Source organism: Camelus ferus, chromosome 27, assembly GCF_009834535.1.
Source record: "Camelus ferus isolate YT-003-E chromosome 27, BCGSAC_Cfer_1.0, whole genome shotgun sequence".
Taxonomy (NCBI): Eukaryota; Metazoa; Chordata; class Mammalia; order Artiodactyla; family Camelidae; genus Camelus; species Camelus ferus.
Genome location: NC_045722.1, coordinates 4,964,958 through 4,987,650, shown reverse-complemented (window position 1 = coordinate 4,987,650; position 22,693 = coordinate 4,964,958). Strand labels below are relative to the sequence as shown.

At 37.6% G+C, this 22,693-nt stretch overlaps 1 protein-coding gene across 1 annotated transcript in view; it reads left to right on the top strand.

Moving 5' to 3' along the window:
* The window catches only part of SIN3A (SIN3 transcription regulator family member A), a 54,352-nt gene that overhangs the window by 5,536 nt on the left and 26,123 nt on the right, over positions 1-22,693 (top strand). The window contains 8 exon segments of the mRNA XM_032469041.1: positions 9,676-9,897; positions 12,927-13,103; positions 17,343-17,449; positions 18,125-18,407; positions 19,449-19,700; positions 20,278-20,430; positions 20,573-20,731; positions 22,466-22,555. Of these exon segments, the coding sequence (XP_032324932.1) occupies positions 9,709-9,897; positions 12,927-13,103; positions 17,343-17,449; positions 18,125-18,407; positions 19,449-19,700; positions 20,278-20,430; positions 20,573-20,731; positions 22,466-22,555 (1,410 nt within the window). The 5' untranslated portion in view covers positions 9,676-9,708.

Below are 22,693 nucleotides of genomic sequence, written 5' to 3'. Positions count from 1 at the left end.
CAGGTGATAGGTAGTTTAACTTGAACTTGAATGGCATTTTAAAGTTTGCTAACTAGAGGATACCTCTGTTCAGTTGGCAGTTGGCTTTAATATTACTTAGGCATTTACCGGCAGCAGTTTCTAACTGCTAATCTCTCTTGTGCCCCTCCTGTCTTGCTTTTGTACTCCTCACCTGCTTTCTGTGCGCCTGCATGTTACTTGTATTCACCAGTATGGTGACAGTGGATGCTTCCTTAGTCCTACTGGTTTCCTCCGGGGCTAGGCTAGGTGACTTGCAGGCTCTTGAAGGATATACAGAGCCACAGTCCCTTATCTGCAGCTTTGAAACGGAAGAATTTTTGTTTGTTTTTTGGTAAGTTTGGTTCCACAACTAATTTAAGGACACAACCTGATCTAGGCTGTTTGACTTGGTGCAGAAATGTGAATGTGCTTGATTACAGAGATCTGCACTGCGTACCACATTACCTTTCCAAAATCCAAACAATGATGATAACTCTCACCTTTCTGTGTCTCGCTGGGCACCTCTCCCCTGTGTAGACAAGCAAATCCCATGGCTCACTGCATATTTCCACTTGGATATCTAATGGGCATCTTTGATTTCTTTCTGTCTTTTTCATGTGATCTCTCAGCTAATACTATTTGCTCTATAGTCAAGATACTATCCAGAATTTGACCACTTAATACCATCCCCCAACCCCCAACTACAACCGTGAGTGCCACTGACATCTCTAGCTTGTATGATTTCAGTAGCGCCTTAACTGTTCTCTCTGCTTTGTTATTGCCCCTCTTCAGTCTGTTCTTAACATAGCAACCCAAGTGATTGTTTTAAAACCTAAGTCAGGCCATGTCACCTCTCTGATTAAAACCCTCCAATGGCTTCCCATTTCAGTCTGAGTATTAAGTCTGAGTCCTTATTATGTCCTATGAGAATGAACATGATATGCTCCCTCCCTACTAGCCCCAACTCCCTGACCTCTGTGACTTCAATTCCTGCTAGTCTTTCTCTCCTCCATCCTGCTCCAGCTACATGGCGTTTTTGCTGTTCTTGGAAAATACCAAGTACATGTGTACATCAGGGAACTTCACATTTGGTGTCTCCTCTCTGCCTGTAATACTTCCCTTACTGACTTCCACATGACTAGCTCTTTACTTCCTTCACAAGTTACCTTACTTGTGGAGGTATTCTTTGGTCATTCTTACCCAAAATGTCAAGAACTCTTCTCTGCTTTTTCTTCGTAGTCATTGTCTAATATTCTAAACACTTTGTTTATTATCTTATTTATTGTCTGTTTCTCCCACTAAAATCTAAACTTCCTGAGGGAGGAGAGTTTTGTTTTTGTTTACTGCTATATCTCCAGCTCCCAGAACAATGCCTGGCACATAGTGTGTGCTCAGTAAATATTAGAGGATGCATGCATGCATGATTGAATGATTTGGTTTCCACTACAGCGAAGCAGTATGCTAAGCACAGAGGAGGATACAAAGATAGTTAAAGGTTTGTGAGCCCATGTCTCTGTGGGGAAAGAAATATAACTGATGGAATAGCCGCAGTATGAGGTGACTGACACATCTATCTGTCTGTCCTCTTAAGAACCATCTTGAGTTCTATTCTTTGTAATGCTTACTTTATAGCTTTAGCTGGCATGTCTTATGTTACAGGCTGTTGTTTTATACCATTCCCAGTTAATTTATTGAAACCTTGTCACACAAACAATGTAATGTCTTTGAGAATAGGGATACACAATGATTTCCTGCTTTTATATTCTTCTACTATTAATAATTTCTGAAAACTTTTCATTTTGAAATAATTTTAAGGTTTAAAAAAAGTTGCAAAAGTAATTGCCATGTAGCTTTCACCCAGATTTCCCAAATGCATCTTACAAAAAAAACTATACTACAGTGATTGAATCAGAAAGTGAACATTGATAAAATTATTAATCTTTTGACTTGAACAAAATAGTTTCTTGTTCATTTTCTACCTATAGCATCAAGTGTCAGTTGGACCCAGTTTTAGTTTTGAGTTTCTTTTTGAGCAGTATTAACTAGTTGTGAAGATTTATATTTCACGACTTTTATTCTTTATTGGAAGTCTTAAAGAATGAAGAGAAAATTTACTTATTTTCTTTTTAATGAAATAAGCTCATTTTAGCTGTTACCATTTATACATCCCACCTGTGTTGTGGGACCTTGATCTTGGTTATCCTATGTCTTGTAACATTTTGGTCTTTCATCATCTTAGGAATTACTTTATCATTACTCATCAATTATTCCCAACTATATGCTAAAAAAGAGACTAAAATAATAAAATGGAAGAAGGATGAAATTGCCTAGAAGTAGTTGCAGTAGTAAAATAAGTCATCAACACTTCGGTTTTCTTACTGCTTTGCCCAAAGCATTACAGCATCAGGAAAGTATAAAAGAAGTTGGGGATAACTATCTTAAACATTATGTAAGATGTTAACATTTGGGGTATCTGGTTGAAGAATATATCATGATTCTTTATGCTGCTATTTTTACAACCTTTTAGAGCTTTCATTCAATGTATTTGATAACCTGTAATCTTTCATTTTCCTCCTATAATGGCAAAGAGAAGAAAACTAACAGAGGAACATTTCACAGTCACTAGAGGAACCAGTAGACGAATGCAGTGTAACAGACAGCTGCACACTAGGCTGAAATGATGATGCTGGAATTGATTGTATAAGACAAATTGCAGACTTTTCAGTCTTCAGATGACAATGTCCTAGATGAATTTTCTCAAACTAGATAATTTATAAGTGGACAGTATATTTATGAAGAGGAGGGAAAGAAATGTGGTGTCCTCATTCAGGAGTCATTCAACAGGAAGGACTTCAGAATGCAACATTTCCAACAAAAATCAAAACCATTTCAATTTCCTAAAAGGATGTACAAGTATGTTCTTTCATCTTTTAGGATGTTTTTATACCAAAAATTACTTGATATGCTTTGTAAGTGGACAGATGCCAAAGACAGGTGTGTGTGCAGGTGATTGGAAGAAAACATGTAAAAATGAAAAAAAATTGTGTGATTGATAGTTCTAGTTGTTATTAGTCTAAAACTGAGAATGCCTGCAGTTTTGGAGCAGAGATGATTTTCCTCTCTTCAGCAACATTAAGAACTAAGTTTTCAAAATGCTGTGTTTGATGATGTGTGGGGGAAAAAAAAAGAACCCCAAAGTGACAAGTTAGAACTTTACTTGAGATTTACCTGAAATCTAGAATCAAAATTTATGGAATGGTTATGTTCCAAGTTCATGCATGATGGTTGCATTTTAAAGGATATTCCTATTTTGGATATATATGTCTTCAAATTTGTATTCCCTATTTTCCTGGTTTTGGATTTGCTATTTAAATTCTTACTAAAATTTCTAATAAAGGTGTTTTTAACCCAAATGGTAAATGATAATGATACATTTTTCTGCTTTACTGAGGAATAAAGGTGAGTCGTATGTTGTAAAGAAAGCAGTTATATCTTTGGCACATATAAGATGATTGTCCTGAGCCACCTTGGTAAGAATTGTTATCACACCGTAGTATGACATAACTCCACCAAAGCTCAGAAAAGGTGTATGTCAAATGGGATTGTCATTATATTGCGTCAAGGTTTCTCAGCCTTGGCACTATTAATATTTGGGGCTGAGTAATTCTTTGTTGTAGGGAGCTGTTCTGTGCATTGTAGAATGGCAACATCCCTGGACTCTACGCAAGATCCCAGTAGCACCCCTCTCCTGTAATTGTAACAACAGAAAATATCTCAGAACATTGCCAGATGTGCCCTGGTGGGCAAAATCTCCCAGGTTGGGGACCATCTCACCAGAAGAATGTTCTGGGTTCAGGGGAGGCTTGGTATTAGACCTTGTGGTATTTTGAGAAGAATGGGTTGTTAATTTTGTTGAGCCGTTATTCTTAGTAATATGGAAAATCTAAACAGATTAGCTTTTTCATTTATCCTGAAACACTTCATTTTCTGGCAGATTTAAATCCAGAAGTGGATTTTTGGACCATTTTGAAGTAGACTGTGACAGGCAATTTCACTGGGTTGAAGTAATTACATTCACTTAAAGCTTTGATAAAAATTTCTTCGCTTTTAAAGAGAAACTTCCCATTTTTTCAAGAGTATTTAATGAAATAAACTGACCAGGACACAGTTTATGTGATTTTATGTGATGCTGACCACCAGTAAGAGAGAATAATTTCAGAAGATTTTTTTCTTTTATTAGATAAATAAAAGAGCTTTAAAGTGTGCCTGATTTAAGATACTATCAACACAAAATTAAGAGCCACTAAAGGGTCAACCATAAATTATATGCATTTCAAAAAGGTAGAGTGGCTTGTTCCATACACATCATTTCTTTGAGCTTATCTTGACTAAGATAATTCTATTATTTCCATTTAAGCCAATTAGTGAAATTTAATCTAAATGAAAAGATAAGAGTCTTTAAAGTTGGTTTTTCTATTTGGATTTTAATAAGTATAGAGAAATGGATTTCTAGGAGACCAACTCTTCATTGCGATTAAAGACATTTAGGTTGTAAAACTAGAAAACTTATTTTTTTGTCCTGAAAGGGTTAGCTTTTACCACTGCCCTTCTAATGGTTGAAATGTGTCATATTTGCTTCCCAGTTGTTCTGCCCTGCTCCAGAAGACTCCCGTGCAATATCAGAATTGTCCTGCTCTGCTTACTTTATTTGGGAATTATGATTCCTTTGCACGATGATTTGGAGCTATTTCCACTTTTTATTATAACACATTGACCAGATGAATTTTTAGTGTTCTGTTGCAATTTGTTCAGATTAGTCTTTTTTCACTAGTTTCTATCCCTCAAAGTGTCTTTTTTCCTCTCTTTTTAAATTCTTTTTCATAGACTAGAGTTTTGGTAATAGGGTAAGCTCTAAATCTGAAATGGTTGGAGACCATAGTCACAGATGAAAATCATGTCAGCTGAAGCAGGGCTTGAAAGTAGCTTTGTGTCTGACCCTTGAAGCGCCATGACTTGGCACTCAGATGCTTTATAGTTTGGAATTACACTGTACCTCTCTGCAAGCAGGATACTATAGTCTGTCTTAATGTTTCTACTCCAGTTTGATCATGTATTCTAAGGAGAAAGGGTCTAGCCTCTTGTTCCTTTAACCAGCTGTGTGACCTCGAACAAGTCACTTAATTTCTTTGAGTATCAGTTTCCCTGTAAATAGAAGGGTTCTGGGTGTGTTCATCTGACAGGACTGATGTGAAGAGCACATTAGCTGATGGATTGCAGTCATATATGGAAGACTTGGTTGTTGTGGGGTGGGCAGTCTGTTCACTGCTGGAGCCCCAACACTAAGCATAGGGCCTGGCACTTGGAAATTATTTGTTTGTGGGATAAATGAATTAGCAAAGATTATAAATCGCTCTTTATTGCCTGTAAGTCTAAAGTTACTATAATATTTTAATTTTATCCTGTATATCTCTTATGCCCCAATTCATCCCTAATTTTCAAGATACAACTAAGCATTTACCTTCTCCATGGCATCTTTCCCAGTACACACAGTTACTCCCTTACGAATTTATAGTGCTTATTTGTACCACTTGAGAACTAGATCGTATTGTTAGCTTTTCTTCCCAAGATCTTATTAAGGAAATTTTCAAATTTACAGCAAATCTGATATAATTTTATAGTGGACACTCATATATACACACTACCTGGATTTTACCATTGCCATTTTTATAGTACTTGCTTTATCGAAAATCCATGTATCCATTCCTTCATTAATCCAAACTAATTTCTTGATCTATTTCTAAGTAAATTTCACCTGCATACACTTTCACCTAAGTACTTGAGCATGCATGTCCTTATCTAGAGTTAAGTGTTTGTTTATAGTGTTTTCCTTTTGATGCAAAATTTACATACAGTGAAATGCACAAATCTTAAGAGTAGGTGTGTGTGTGTTGAGATCACACTGTATATATTCTGTAGCTTGCTGTGTCTGGGAGAGCTCTCCTTGTAGATGAACCCTCATCTTTATAATTGCTGCATAGTTTTCCTAATATGAATGGATCAAGTTTATTTAACTATTAACATTTAAGTTTTTCATACTTTGCTACAATAAATATACTTGGCAGATGTATAGGATAGAGACTTGGAAGTGGAATTACTAGGTGATTAAAGGGTATATACATTTTCAGTCTAATTTAAAAATTTAATAAAAGCCTCCAAGTTGATAACCAAATAGTCTATACCAATTAAAACTTTTACCAGTAGTATTTAGGTATACCCTCACCTACACTGAATATCATCATTCTTTAATTTTTGCCAGTTCCTTTGGGATGTCATTTTACTTTATATTTCTTTGATTACTTAGTGAGGTTGTATATAGTCTTTCCAACTAGTTTTTAAGCTTTTCTAGGGCAAGAGCCAAGATCATCTGCCACCTTCATATCTGCTCACTTAATATTTGCTAATTGAATGAGTGCTGCCAAAGCATTCCGTGCTGTTAGGTTGAAGCTGAATAAAGGAGGAATGAGCCAAGTGTGTGAGAAGTTAAAGCTGAAGTTGCTCAATGCATGTGTGCCTTAAATCAGTAAAGGGACTCTTCCTTTCTTTTTTTAAAATTGAATTATAGTTAATTTACAATGTTGTGTCAGTTTCAGGTATATGGCAAAGTGATTCAGTTATACATGTATGTAAAATTTTTTTTCCGATTTTTTTCCATTATAGGTTATTACAAGTTATTGAATATAGTTCTTTGCGCTATTCAGTGGGTCCTTGTTATTTATCTGTTTTATAAATAGTAGTGTGTATATGTTAATAAAACTCCTAATTTATCCACTCTCAACTTAATCTTTGTGTTTGAGTTTCCTCATTTATAAAAGAATAGTAGCACATTGCTTATAGGGCTGTTATGGGGATTAAATTAATATTGATTGTGTAGAATGCTACTTGGGACTCAGTATATGCTGTTATTATGTTAACTATTAGTTATTCTTTCCCTTCTGCATATATAGTATTTGAATGTCTGTGATGAGTGTCTGGACTGTGGGAACTGCAGACAATGTTGAAAAGGACTGTACCTTGAAGAAGCTTGTAGACTTGAGGCTTGTTTAGGGGAGTGAAAAGATATTTGACAGGCTTGGAACATAGAGTGGGGACTTAAAGGAGATAATTTGTAAGTTAAATTGTCCCCCAATCAGTAAGGAAGAATTTTGTAGGCTAACTTAAAGAATTTGGATTGTTTTCTCAAGTGATGGGAAGCCAGTGATGGATTTACAGCTGGATTGGATTTGCATTTGAGGCCAACTATTTTGAAAGCAGTGTAGAAGGTAGACTAGGTGAGAGAGGTCGGAGGGTGTTGGTAACGGTCTAAGTAAGGGGTGATGAGGTCCCAAAATGAGGGAGCGCCTATATGACTAGAGAAGAAGCGGTTGATTTGAGAACCGTTTAGAGTATAGAATTAAGAGTGGTGATTGTTAAAGAAGTTAAAGTACAGTTCAGAGAAAGTGCAGGCCCTGGGCAGCCTCTTCAGTGTTACAGAGGTGGTTTGGAAGGCAAACGGGAAGAGGTGAATAAAGTTAAATACTTTATAAAATCACAATCACTTTGTAAAGGAAATGATATTTTAGTAGCTAAAAAGATAGGACTTGATCTTAGAATAAAGCGTATTTCTTTAACACTTAACCATTGGAAAACTCACTGCAAACCCCTCTCCTCCCTTCTTTTTCATTTTCCTATAGACTTGTCCGTAGAGCAGCATTTGGGAATCACTAGTGTGGTCTAATCACATCCTTTTGCAAATAAGGAAACAGGACCAAAGCTCTATAGCTTGAAGTCAGAGTTTGAACTGGAATCCATGACTTGACAAGTAGTCTAGTCTTTTCTCCATAGTCCTGTTCTCTGCTGTTCTGATACGAATTTGGTTTTCCATTTGTGAGGTATTGATTGGCTTCTGGTTACAGAGATTAATCTCAGGTGAGTTTAAGCATCTAGGTTTCAAACCAGTAGAACCCAAGACCAAGCCATGATCTAGATCATGAGTGTACATAGAAGTAGCAGCCAAAAAGTCTAAGACTTTTCACTCTGTCCATTTATTAGACCTATTTCCTTATCCCCAAATAGTCTGAGATTTAGTGTTCATAGTCAATTGACTGGTAGTTTCTTAAGTATCAAATAGCAAGTGTAAATCTATATTTCCAGCCGCTTAAAATGTCTGAAAAGTTTTGAAATACTGCACTAAATATGCTACTTCATACTAGAAAAGCCTAGGAAAACATAATCAGTTAAGACATTTTAAATTATTTCCCCATAGCAGCTGTCAGCAGTATGTTTTCAACTTCATTTAACTGAGTTCAACATATTATCACATATAAATTTGAGAGACTTAGTCCTTTAATCTAAAGTTGTAGTCAACAGAAAGGTTACTGATGGCTTGAGATTTACAAAAAGATAATATTTAAAAATGGCCGGCTTACAAGTGAAACAACAGTGCTGCTGTGTCACGATCTAGCCGAGGTTTGTGAGGTGTGAGAAGAACCCAAGACACTATTTCAGGGTTGAATATTCGAGTGATAGGCAGGTTGAGGATGATGGTGAGGACTGAGAAGAAGTGAAGCAGCCTTGGGGAGTCCTTGGGAGGGCTGCTTCTTCTCAGGGCATGCATGCTTCCAGGGAATGGAGAAAAGAGGGGTAGGTGGACTTAGAAATCAGGTAAAGGCTTTTTCCCCTCATTTACAAAAAGCATTGCTTCAGATGGAGGGGGAGTGGCTTGCATGATCTATTACTGTATTTTTAATCTTCTTACCACAGGAGTAGTATCTTTTAAGATATTTTTTGTGACCAGAAAAGTGGTAGGGCTTGGCTCCATTTTGTCTTTGGATGACTTGAGCATACTTTCTTATTGTTCGCTTGTGTCAATGATACTGATGTTGGAAAAGCTCTGAAAAGACCCACCTGGATTCCTGGCCAGAGAGTATTAGTCTTTCTGTGTCCTGCAGGAAAGAAAGTGTTCCTCTACAGAGAGATTATTAAATTAAGGGATTCTAGAATCTCTTTAGGATTAAAGAATGTTAAGAGTCAGGAGAAAACTTACAAATGGTCTCTTCCAACTTTGTTGTTTTACAGTTGGAGAAACAAACTCACACAGAAGGAGGAACTTGTTGAGGTGTACATAGCTTCTTAAATTGACAAGTCTAGAACCGCTGTTCTCTTACTCCTGGCCTAATGTTCTTTCCATGATACCATTCAGTTGTTGAAACAATTCATATTTTAAAAATCAGTCCACAGTTATAGTACTAGCTTCTGAATGGAGTTAGGAAGAAACACTTGAATGTTTTTAAGAGCATGTGCGTAATGTAATTAGTATTACGAATGATGGCACTTGAGAAAACTAGAGAATAAAGAAAGGTGTATTTGTGTTCTTAAATTGGAGGTTATTTTTCAACTCTGCAGTACCAAAGTAATTCAAGCTGTTATTATTTAAATTTTTGTCTTTCAGTTATGATAATCTGTCCACTCTTGGGGGGGGTGTGCACCAGCATGCATTTGAACTACCCAGTGATCATCTCTAGGATGAAGTAGATATCAATTCTGGAAGTTGAGCTTATACTAAGTTTGGGTGACTGGTTGTACACATCATATTGGAGTGCGAATTGGTTTGCATGTTGCTGCTTCTGGTTTCCGCAGGTTTTGTAGTGCATCCCTGAGCATGAGCGCAGAATGAAGCGACGTTTGGATGACCAGGAGTCACCGGTGTATGCGGCCCAGCAGCGTCGGATCCCTGGGAGCACAGAGGCTTTTCCTCATCAGCACCGGGTGCTTGCCCCTGCCCCTCCTGTGTATGAAGCGGTGTCTGAGACCATGCAGTCAGCCACGGGAATTCAGTACTCTGTGACACCCAGTTATCAGGTAAGCTGGAGCCCACCAAGGGACTCGGGTTGAGGGAGGAACATTAGTGATTTCATCCAATTTGAAAATTTTTTATTTAACATTCAGATATAAAAATATTTATGGGATATTGGTAAGGTATAAAAAATAATGCAAACAAGATAACTTGTGTATGGTGTTGGTGACACATTTTTTAAAAAAGAATGTTGTCATGACCGTTGAAGTTCACTGTGTAACCCTTTTCCTTTTCCTCCCTTCGAAAGTAGCCACCAGCCTGAACTCTGTTTATCAGTCCCTTGACTTCCTTTAGTTTTTTAAAATCATTTTGTTTATACCTCTAGGCAATAAAGTTGTTTAGCTTGGGTATTTTTTCAATTATTATATAAATGAAAACATGTGTATTTTCTTCTTTGAGTCCCTTTTTTTTCACTCAGTGTGGTACCCAAGACTTATCCGTATTTTTGTATGTGAACAATTGAGTCATTTTTACTGTTATGAATTATGTGAATATATCCAATTAATTTATTCATTCTTCTGTTGATGGACTATCAGGCTGTTTCCAGACTTTTGCTGTTAAAAAGGAAGTGCGATGAACGTTCTTAGGTGTTTCTCCTAGTACAGTGGTACAGTGGCAATCCATGACAAGATGAGCTTGCACCAGAATGTAAGTCAACCTTTTTTATCAAGAGAGTCTTGCTGTGGGGAAAAAAAGGCAGTGGGATTAAACAGTGTGTTTATTAGTGAAGTAGTTGATTTACATTCTGGTGCAAGCTCCTTATTTTTGCAGACCAGTTAGCAGGTCTAAGGGTATAGGAGGAAGTTTCTTGAGTGTCTGGGAGGGATTGCTGGGTCATAGGGTGTGCGCATCTTCACCCTTAGCAGGTAATCCCAAATTTTTCCAAGCTGTACCAATTTATTTATGTTTACATCAGCATTGTGTAATCCTATCATCACACATCCTGATCAACACTGATCATTCACCGCTCATCTGTTTACTCTGTTTTGTAAAAATGGAAGAAATTTGTTTTTTGTCCTTTTTAATTATGAAAGTAAATAATATCACCATTTAAAAAAAGATAATAAGATGACTTCTTCCTCTGACTTCTCAGACTTTACCCCACTGGTACATTTCTCAGGTACCCAAAATTTTGTGTTTGTGCAAGCTCATCTATATTTACCTGCCTAGCAGTCTAGGTACACTTCTCTTTACACAGTTTGGATCAGACAGTGTATATTGTTCTGTTGTTTGTTCTTCTTCTTTCATATATAGTGGACACCTTTCTACTTGAATATACGTATGTATAGATCCAAGTAATTTTTAAAAAATCATTGTATTTATAATACTCCATTCCAGGTCAGTCTGAACCAAAATTTACTTAACTAGTCTGGAGAGGCCTTCTTCTACCTAACTTGTTAGTGACTTTTAAAAAGGTTTGGCTGCTACTTGGAACATGATATAATCTTCCTTGAGAGCAGTTTGACAGTTTGTGTCAGATTCTTTATTTTTTTTATCTAGCAATTCCATTTCTAGGACTTTATTATAAGAAAACAATCAAAGAAGAGAGAAACCCAGATGAAGTAGGAAATAGTAATTCCCTAGGTGTCGGTCCTCCTCAGGAGTCCCCCTTGAAGCAGCACAGTGCCTTCATGCTGCTACAGATCAGGTGGTCAAGTTTGGACTTGGAGGGAAGAAAGGTTGCTTATTTCCCTTGGGTGATTACTTTTATCTGAACTGGTTCACAGCTGTTTCCTATGCTTGGGATAGTTACATTTATTCCTGCACTAGAAACCATAATGTGCTCTTTTAAAACCAGCCATCTCAAATATTTATAAACTCTAATTAAGTCTTGTAAAAACCTGTTCAACACATGCATGTTGGAATGCAGAAGCTCAGAATAATAACCCTTCTTGTGAGAGATCTATTAGAGGTTTTACAATTGTCTAAATAGTTTCATTTTACTTCTAGTCTGTGTTATATTGCTTCTTGGATTTGTGCATAGTTGCTCTCTTTCCCACCCTCTGCTCTGTCCAGGGTAATCTTTATAAATCTGTGGGGACTTGGGAAAAAACATTCTCTCTTAAATTGTAGTACACAGTTTACATTGTTCTAAAGTTTCATGTATTTTGGTCTCCTTATTTTGTAGATATGGCAAATAAGGTATAGTTTCTTAGTTGTCTTCTGTAATAATTATCAGTTGTGAAATAGGAGAATAAAAAAAGCTTGGGAAATTTTTAATAGCATTTCTTGCAATAGAAATAGAGGGAAGGGACTTTTGCTTTTATTTTACCCCTAAACTTATAAGAAGATGAGAGAATAGTAAAGAAAATAAGACACAATAAAAATCTTCTCTAACTCCACCACCACAAGATAAAATGCTAACATTTTACTGTATATTTGTTGTCCAGGATTTTAAATCTTCTTACTATATTATGTATACTGCTTTGTAATATGCTTTTAAAAAATATTTAAAAGTTTAAATCAATAAGCAGCTGATGAATACATTCAATTTATGGATTGCGAACAGTTTTTAATGTTAAAATACATGCATCTTTATCAGTTCTATTCAAACTGTGGTCTTCAGATGACTGATGTGAATATTTCCTTACTAGTCTATAATGAGTTAAGTACAGAAATTGAGAGTGTTTAGAAATTTATATAGCATTTTTGGACATTGTAATTTTATATCTGTAAAATCTAATAATGAAAATTATGGGCTTATGTATTTTTTATTTTTTTCTAGTAATTTATTTTTATTGTATTTTATAAAAGTAGTGGCCCATGATGGATTGGAATTTAAGAAAAAAGAAAACCTGGTCCTTCACCACAGATAGTTTGAGAAGTGCTGAGCTCTATAATTCTTAATAGCCACAGAAAATTCTGTTATAATATGGGTGGGCGTGATTTATTTCACCAGTTCCCTTTTGTGGAAATTTGAGTTTCTAATTAAGTATCTTTGTGTATGTAAAGCTAGGTGTGCATGTTCTTTAGATGCATTTGGGGAAGAATACACAAGCCTTGAAGCTTTTCGTCTGTATTTTGTCCATTCCAGGTTTCAGCTGTGCCACAGAGCTCCGGCAGCCATGGGCCTGCCATAGCAGCAGTTCACAGCAGCCATCATCACCCGACAGCTGTGCAGCCCCACGGAAGCCAGGTGGTCCAGAGTCATGCTCATCCAGCTCCACCAGTTGCACCAGTGCAGGGGCAGCAGCAGTTTCAGAGGCTCAAGGTGGTATTCAGCTCCTTTTCTTCCGTTTCCCTTAGTAGGCAACATTGGCTACAGCCTATTAGTAGGGGTTACAACTTTCAGCAGTAAACTAGGAGAGCTGAATCACAAGAAGTTTTACTTTGTGTTTGTTTTGAGACCTACTCATATATGCCATTTTAGCACCAGTGCCTGATCCAGAGAATACATTCAAGAAATATTTTTGGAATGATGTATGGATGCATGGTACTTAAACGTTCCACGATTGAGGAGCTATTTTCATATGAAGAAAGTCCATCTTTTGGATGCCTCCTTTTGAACTCTCAGTTCTTAGCATGGTTTTATTGAGCATACATATGGTTGGTTATAGTCCTGTACAGTAAATGGGCCCAGTATTATCTTACGGTTTAATCTTTCTATTCCTGTTTGTGAGTTTGTAGACTTTATTTTTTAATTTTTTGAGGGGGGGGATAGGTTTGTTTATTTATTTATTTTTTAATGGAGGTACTGGGGATTGAGCCCAGGACCTCATGCATGCTAGGCATGACTCTGCCACTGAGCTGTGCCTCCCCACTTTCTGTTCCTGTTTATGAATAGCTGAATTGGCTGGCATCAAGTCCATCCTTAGTAAAACACATGGTCCTTTAGGGGAACCTTCATGAAGTTTGGAGAAGGCTATAATGGTGAATGAGGTGTTGGTGTTTTCATCTGTTCTGCTGAATATGCTGTAGGTTTTCAGTGCTTTGAAATTCATGAGGCTTTTGTGGAGAAGTGAAGCTTATATTCCCAGCTAACCTTCTCTCTCTGTTTAGTTGAGTGTTACTTCTCAAAATGTGTGATTGTGATAGCAAGTGTTCCAGATTTCATTTTTTCTAGTTTTACAATTATATAGAATTTAAAAATCAAGTGCAGGAAATGCAAAATTAAAGGACTGCAAAGAGATAAGCTGTTGGATCTTTATTTGGTCATACCAGCCTAGTTGTATCAAGTAGCTTGCAAGCAGGAGTGAAGCCTGTATCCTCAAAGGACACTTCCGTGTGTAGCATGTATTTCGGCCTTTTCTTTCCCTATTTAATCTGATTCTCCCTGACTCCTGCCCTCACTGGTTTGGGTTCTCAGAAACTTTGATATTGGCCTAAGGAAATTAAATGTTACATAAATATAAAGCACACCAAAACTAAGCTACATTGAGAGATTTTGTAAAACTTACTGTTTATATTAGCTTAGGTAGTTAAGAATTAGCTATACATAAGCATAGTCTTTAAATAGAACACAAATTATTTGGGCCTGAAACTTTACTCTGGGCCCTATCTTTGGGAAGATATTTGTAAGCTATCTTGATGTTTTCTTTAAAATGTTTTTATTCTCTGCTTATAGAATGATGACTGTGTACCAAAATGTATGATTGCTATGGACTTAGCACTTCACCAAGTCCTAAAAATTTTTTTTGAAGTTGGTTTGGTATGACTTAATTCCACATTCATACTGCATTCAGCAGTTAATACGTTAATGTTGCAAAAGAGCTTATAAACTTGCTATTCAACTAACAAAAATATATTTATTTCTATATCTCTTTTCCAGCCAGACCTATCAAAGCACAGCACCCTTTTTTACTCTCTTTCCTCACTTGGGTATGAGTATATAGGCTGTGCTTTGTATGCTTTACAGAAGCTGTCAAGGAAGCAAGAAAGGGCTTTGGAGTTGGGGTTATAGAGTGAGTCACAAGTAGAGTTAGGATTTCTTGCTCTGTCCTTTTAGTTACAAGCTCTTGAATGTGATTCCTGGGACACAGTAACTTGCTGAATTTCCTTTCTAATGAGAACAGGTAAAATGCTCTCTTGTGCCTCCATGTAATTTCATTCAGTATTCCCACGTTGCTTGCCGTTTTTTGGATAGTCTTAAAATGCTTTACAAGCATTTGAATCAACTTTAATAAACCATTTATATTCTATAATAAGGAAGTGTTCAGTGAGAATGCTTAGTTTATTTCAAGCATCAGCCTTGTCTATACTTTTCTTTTTTGTCTTTGGCAGATTGATGACAAGGAAGATTTGAATAATTTGAGGCATGTTTGGTGTGATTTAATTACTTGCTGAATGCCGCAGCACAGATACTTGACACATATTTATTTAGCAAGTTCTCTTTACAGTTGTTTGTGTTTGTCTCCCCAACAAACTTGTGAACTTCAAGAGGTTAGGGACCTTAATAGTAAATGCCTGTTGAAGTAAGGCAAGAAAATGCATCAGCAGAGTCTAAGGGTCTCCCCAAGTGCCTCCTTAAATCTGTAGCTTTTAAATGACTAGTTCCAAGTTGTTGTTGTCTAAATTGTGGTTCCTAGAACTGTATACATGCTTTTAAGAAGAATTGTAATATACTTGAGGTAACGAGAGGATTTCCTCACCATTCTTACACAGGTATCTCATTTATAGTGCGAGTGTCACGCTGGGTTTTTTAAGCATAGTGTTATTTTATAAGTAATGTTTAAATAGTGGTTTATTCAAACCTGTACCTTTTTCTTCCAAACACATACATCACATATAATTTCCTTCCTTCCGGTTCTTCACTTTCTCTCTCTCTCTGTTTAATGTATTAATTATATTATACCATAGGGTACTTGTTTTTGTTTTTAATTTTTTGTGTGTTTATTACTTTTAATAACTCCTCTTTTGTCATGTGATTGTGAATGCTATTCTTAAGTATCTTCTGAAGTCTTTCTTCCTTTTGCAAAACTTAATGAGTTTTAAGTTCCATCAACTTGGTCATTAATGAGGAAAATTCTGAATATGAGTTAAATAGGTCATTGAATTTCAACAGAAATTGTCATATTATTTGTAAAGTACGGGAAGACCAACCATCAAATGAGTGGTTATTGACTAAGTATACACTCTGTGCTCCACCAATACTGAAATGGCTCTGATTAACCATGTCCATAATGGAAATTTGGGCAACTCTTGAAATACCATTTAATGGTTTACTTGAACATAAGTTTTCTATTTCACAGTATATTATGAGTAGGGGTTATCGAATCAGATGTCTACATATGAAACTTTCTTCAAAATATGATATTTTGTATAATTTAAAATAATCCCAGAGTATGTGGGAAGCACCAAGTAGGCACTTCTGTTGGATGTCTCCTGAGTTAAATGACGTTGCCCTAAATCAGGCTCATAACTTTCTAGCCCTTCAGACTCTCTCCTCGTTGTGAATGCCCAAATAATTTATAATTTAGTGAATGCTCCCTCTCCCTTAATTCCCATGTGCAGTCAGTCCCCAAGCCCTATCACTTCTACCTCCTAAAAAGCTCTTGAATCTCTCCAGTTTTCTCTTTCCCTTTGGTCTGTACTATCATTCAAGCCATTACTGTTCACACATGAGTTAGCCATATAGCTTAACAGATTTTCCTACCTCCTTTTAATCTATTCTGCCCTTGCACCAATTTGTTCTCAACACTGTAGCCAAATTGAGTACACTAAAATGCAGAAGACAAGAATTTTCATTGCTTTTTTAACAAGATTTACAAGGTCTTTCAGGATCTAGGTCCTACTTCCTCTCCTGTCTAATCTCTTGTCTCTAATACCACCATTCCTCCTTTTCACCACAAATCCTCCAGCCAAACTAAACTGTTTTCAGTTTTCCAAATGTACCAGATGGTGTCCTGTCTGGGATTTTGCCCACGCTGCTTCCTCTGACTTTCGTCACGGGTCTTCCTTTTGCTAACTTGTACTCATCCTTATGGCTCAGTTTAGACACCACTTCTGAAGGAAGCTGTCTCTTATGTCCCCCTGGCATTTTTTTTAGTATGTGTGTTGGGGTGCCCTTCCCATGTGCTCCCTGGGCGTTCAGTGATTGCCCACTTACCCCACTGGTTAATGATTCCCAAATAGATGTGAGTGAATTTCTGTAGAGCAGAGACTGTGGCTTATTTGTCTTTGACTCCTTGGTACTTCACATTGGGCCTGGCATGGCACGTTGTAGCTTAGTAGATATTTGTGAAATGAACACGTGAACAAATAAGTAAGTGATATATTAATGAGATTCTAATATCCAAAATTTTCCAAAGCCAGGCTACAGAGTTTACGATTTGATTTTATCTTAAGCTTGTTTTATTACTGACACCCATACTAATTTTTAATACTTTTATGTATATTTACTACATATTTCTATTTTACTAAGTATGTTAATTGTATTGAGGCATAAATCATTTTTTAAAAATAATTTTTGGCTTTTTTGTTTTTATAACCTTGAGATTTATCTCTGCCGTAGGTGGAGGATGCACTGTCCTATCTTGACCAGGTGAAGCTGCAGTTTGGTAGCCAGCCTCAGGTCTACAACGATTTCCTTGACATCATGAAGGAATTTAAATCTCAGAGGTAAAAGATAACGTGTGCTTGTTCTCAAGCTTTGTGTTTGTAATGTTGATTTTGGAGGGAGGATATAACTTATTCTCATCTGCTGAAAGATAAAAGGTTGCTCCCTTTGGGGCGTTTAGTTTTCAGGGTCATATTTTTATAATTGCTTTATTTTTGAAAATGAAAGGCCTTTGTTTTCTCCATATTGGTAAATTTTTCTTACCTAAAATTTTTCTTAACTGAAATTTTTCTTAGTACTTCATCTCAGTCAGTCAAGTAAATTGGTAATAATTAGGCTACTTGCTCTTTGGATTGATTTAAGATACATTAATGTTCTCACATGGTTTACTATTACAAAAGACTATCTCCTCTGAATAGTGTAAATGTGTAATAATATATACTCGTGTATCAGAGGTTGAATCTTGCATGGGAATCGCAGTTTTAGACTTACCGTCAGAGTATCAGCTTGATAGGACTGTTACCATCCATGAATGTATATTTTGTTTAAAATTGTAACCAAGCCTCTTAGAATACGAACTAAATGGCTTTGGAATGTCAGAGTTCTTTGTCATTAATTTTGTAATATTCAGGTTGACTTTTATTTTATTGTATAGACAGCCGAGTGGAATGTGAATTTTTTCCTTACCAAGGTGTTTGTCAAGCTTACCACTTTAATACTTGTTTTTTTTTAATCAGCATTGACACTCCAGGAGTGATTAGTCGTGTGTCCCAGCTGTTCAAAGGCCACCCTGACCTGATCATGGGCTTCAATACCTTCTTGCCTCCTGGCTACAAGATTGAGGTGCAAACCAATGACATGGTGAATGTGACAACTCCTGGCCAGGTTCATCAGATCCCCACCCATGGCATCCAGCCCCAGCCTCAACCACCACCCCAACATCCTTCCCAGCCTTCAGCCCAGTCAGCCCCAGCTCCTGCCCAGCAAGCTCCTCAGCCCCCACCTGCCAAAGTCAGCAAGGTGAGCACTTGAAAAACTTTGCATCATGTGAAATGCATCCCTAGAAAGCACCATCCTTTGACACTTTCCCTTTGTATAAGACTTGGATAGATACCCAAGTTAGAATTTCATCAGAGGAGATGCAGTAGTCACATCCCTATAAAGTGGCTCACATTTACATACCACATATTTAGGTATCTGTTTAAATCAACACAGCAGCAACCAAAAGAACTCTTTTGCCCCCAGCTACTGCTTATTGAACCCATGATCATCCCAGCAGATGGCGACTTGGTGTAGTAGTACTTGGACAGCACAGGCAGAAATGGTTGTCTTATGATCAGATTACATTGTTGCCCACATGGTCATCATTTTACAGAAGTCACTCCGTTTATCAGATTAGTTCATTTCGAGCTAAGCAGAAGACCCTGTTGATGATGATGATGGTGTGTTCCTGGTCAAGAACTGTACTCACATGGTAGCCACTAGCCACGTATGGTTATATTTAAATTTAACTTGATTAAAATAAATTCAGTTTTTCAGTAGCACTAGCTACATTTCAAGTGTTCCACAGCTTCATGTGGCTAGTGGCTATCGTACAGGGTAGTGCAAATAAAGAACGTTTCCATCATCTCAGAGAGTTCTGTTGGGCAGAGCTGGTTTAGAAAGCTTTTTTTATGTGGAGTTAGTGCAACAATTGATTTGTCTTTTTGGACATTAAAGGTCTGTGTAGAATGAATTTTTTCCTATTCTGTTTGCACCTGTTGAGCTAGTGAGCTTAAAAATTGCATATGAAAAATTCTTCCCTGCAATTGGAAATGTAGCCCACTTCTAAGGTTGTATTTAGAAATTTTGAGACTGAAATTTTTGTATTAGAATGTGTGAAAACCTCTATACTTCCTGCCCCTACCCAGTGTGATCTGAGTTGGGCTGCAGTAGCCTGGCCAGAGTGAATAAAGGATGTATTAGTTGAACAGACACCTTGTTTCTCTTTAGCTTGAACTTTTCTTTCCTATGTTAAACCATCTGTGTTCCTGAGGAGAATAAAGACTTTTTTCTTTCTAGCCTTCCCAACTACAAGCACATCCTCCAGCCAGTCAGCAGACCCCCCCACTCCCACCATACGCATCCCCACGTTCTCCACCTGTCCAGCCTCATACACCAGTGACAATCTCGTTGGGAACAGCCCCGCCCTTGCAGAACAATCAGCCTGTGGAATTTAATCATGCCATCAACTATGTTAATAAGATCAAGAACAGGTTTCAGGGCCAACCAGACATCTACAAAGCGTTCCTGGAGATCTTGCACACATATCAGGTAAGACAGTTGCCCTTTCAGCCTGTCTTAACCAGGTCACCCTGGGCACATCTAGTCTGAGAAGAACTCGAATAACCATTCTGTGTCCACTAATTCTTACGGGAAATTAAGCAGTTAGAAGAAATTTGTGATGTGTGTTTGTAAAAGCCAGTTTTATTTGCTTGAGTTTAATTTCCTTATAGCAGCTAGTCAGAATTTTTTAGTCACTCTCTGTGGAATGAGTGCTTATTTATCTGAAAAGTTTAAAGAATGATTTGTGTAGTAGAGGTAATCTACAGAAGAAGGAGAAATTTCTTTAATGTTTTGTGTTTTGTCAGTTGGTAGTGGTACCCTGAACATTCACATACACTACCCTGGTTTTAAAAGGAATTGTCAACCATCATCTTCCACTCTTTTCTCAACTTAAAAGCTTGAAGTCTAAACAGGTGCTAAGAATGTACATTTTCCTCTTAAGTGCAGCCCAAGTAGATAACATACAAAGCTCCTATCAGACATCTCAGAAAGTGTGCAGAAGTGAGTCATTCACAACAGCGGCCCTCTCTAATATGGTCTCTTCCTATTTGCAATTTCCTGTCAGAAAGAGCAGCGAAATGCCAAGGAAGCTGGAGGAAACTACACTCCAGCATTGACTGAGCAAGAGGTGTATGCCCAGGTGGCTCGTCTTTTTAAAAATCAGGAAGATCTGTTGTCTGAGTTTGGACAGTTCCTACCAGATGCCAACAGCTCTGTGGTAAGTTTTATCTAGAAGAACTACACTATTGAGAGTGGTTAACTTGGATAAGTTAGGAAGCTGGAACCAGAAGAAGACTTGCTGTAAATGATACTTATTTGTTTTGATAAGAGCATTAATCTCTTTCATGTGTCTTAATTAGCTTTTAAGCAAAACAACTGCTGAGAAGGTCGATTCTGTGCGAAATGACCATGGAGGCACTGTGAAGAAGCCTCAACTGAACAACAAGCCGCAGAGGCCCAGCCAGAACGGCTGCCAGGTCCGCAGGCACTCTGGGACGGGAGCCACCCCTCCGGTGAAGGTGAGAATGGGCAGCTGCTCATTTTGACTTTCAGGAGCAATTCTAGCGGACAAGTACTCAAGGGCTGACTGTGTGTGTCACAGAAACTAAATGCAAAGCTTAAAAGGCTTTGGGAAAGAATGTTAAATACCACCAATTGCTTGGATTACTCTGCTCTTTTGAGCTCTTACTGGTTTTCTTTATACTTTCTTCTTTGCTGTTAGCTGTCATCTATTTTTGTTTGTTTGTTTCCTGCCAAGGGTTTCTGAGACTTAATTTTTCCTTTCTTGATTTGATGCCTTAAACCTGCTTTATGCCAAGAAGGATGATTATTAAGCTTGATAATTGTTTCTGAAATAAGTCAGTGGTCTCTGAGGTTCTCTTGTGAGTAAAGTGCCTGTGCTTTGTGGGATCTCTTTGGTCTAGAGGCCTATTCTGCCCAAAGTTCTTTGTTGGGTTGCCAGATCTTATCTATATCATCTTAATCTCCAAGGAAGGACCTTTGGGCTGTAGCAGGGGGAGGTCTTAAACTCTTGTTAGTGACCCATCACGTGATGCTTCTTGTTAGAGCAAATACCGCTGGTCTGCCTGCAGAAAGGTGAGCCTGCTCCTCTCCTCTTTGAGGTGGTGCAGCTGTGCTGGGGAGCGGGCTGGGTGCATGTACTGATTATTGCTTCAGTGAATCCTAGAGCTGTGTCTGTAGCATCGAAGAGATAGATGTCTGCAGAATTTAATTAATGAATAACAAGAGCCTGTGGAATTCTAATAGTAAGAAGTGACTGGTAAGCAAGCAAATAACCACAAAATCTGACCTGTTAGCGTTACTGACCCTTCTGAAGAACTATTGAAGAGCTATTTTTCAGTGTTTATAATGGTTTCTCCTTTTGGAAGCAAGCTGAACATAGTAATAGTTTCTGTGTCTTCACTTTAGTAAGAAGTGTTAGTTCTATGAGCAGCAAGGATCCGGTCAGCAGATACACCCCCCATCTTGGCCTCCTCCCACACTGATCACCTGCAGGTGGGGACACTGATTGGGAGATTAGAATCCCCTGTCTCCCTTCTCCCGAGGCAGTGCGAGCAGAGGCTGTGGCTCCTAGGAGAGTGTCCTCCAGGGCGGCAAAGGTAAATGTGCTGCTTCTCCGAGAGCTTGTGCATTTCTTCACAGATGGTTGAGAGGTGGCCTTTTTAAAGTAAATTTTTTTCCTGATAGTTATATCGTGGCACATTCGTTCTCTTTGAAAGAGCAATCTTAAGCTGGTCTGAGTGGATACTGCTGACAAGGTAGTTACTCCTTCTGTTAGGAAGATAAACTGCTTTTTTCATGAATTTTTAAAGTTAAAGGTTAAAGATTGCTTTCTATGTACTCCAGCTCTTCTTACAGCCTCTTCAACCCCCTCAGCTAGGAGGACAAGGCAGTGGCATTAGGTTCCAAATAAAGTTACTTTTGGTCCATGGGAAGAGTAAGGATATTAATTCTAACATCACAGTAACGCCGTGACCACTCACAGAGAGCATATTTGGGGAGTAGAATTCTCTGTAAACCTTTGGGAAAAAACTGACAAGCAGTATGAAATAGACTTTCTTAGGTGGAAATCTTGCAGGATGTACAGCAAGTTAGTGACTTGAATTCTCTCATTTGTTACAAATTATTAATCAGTGGTGGTCAGTGAAGGAACCATTGAACAGAGATGAAAATAAAACTCAGAGAAACCCACTCTTTGAATCTTATATGTTTGTATTTTTCCTTTTTTGCAGAAGAAACCCAAATTACTCAGCCTAAAGGATTCTTCTATGGCAGATGCCAGCAAGCATGGTGTAGGAACAGAATCGTTATTTTTTGATAAGGTGAGTACTGAGTGAATTGGATTTAATATCTGCTATTAATGCCCAAAGAAAATCACCCTGTACCCAAGAAGATTTTGTTTTAGAGGCATCAAGCTGATTTGGACTTTCTACTTTGACATAATTTCCAAATTATAAGTC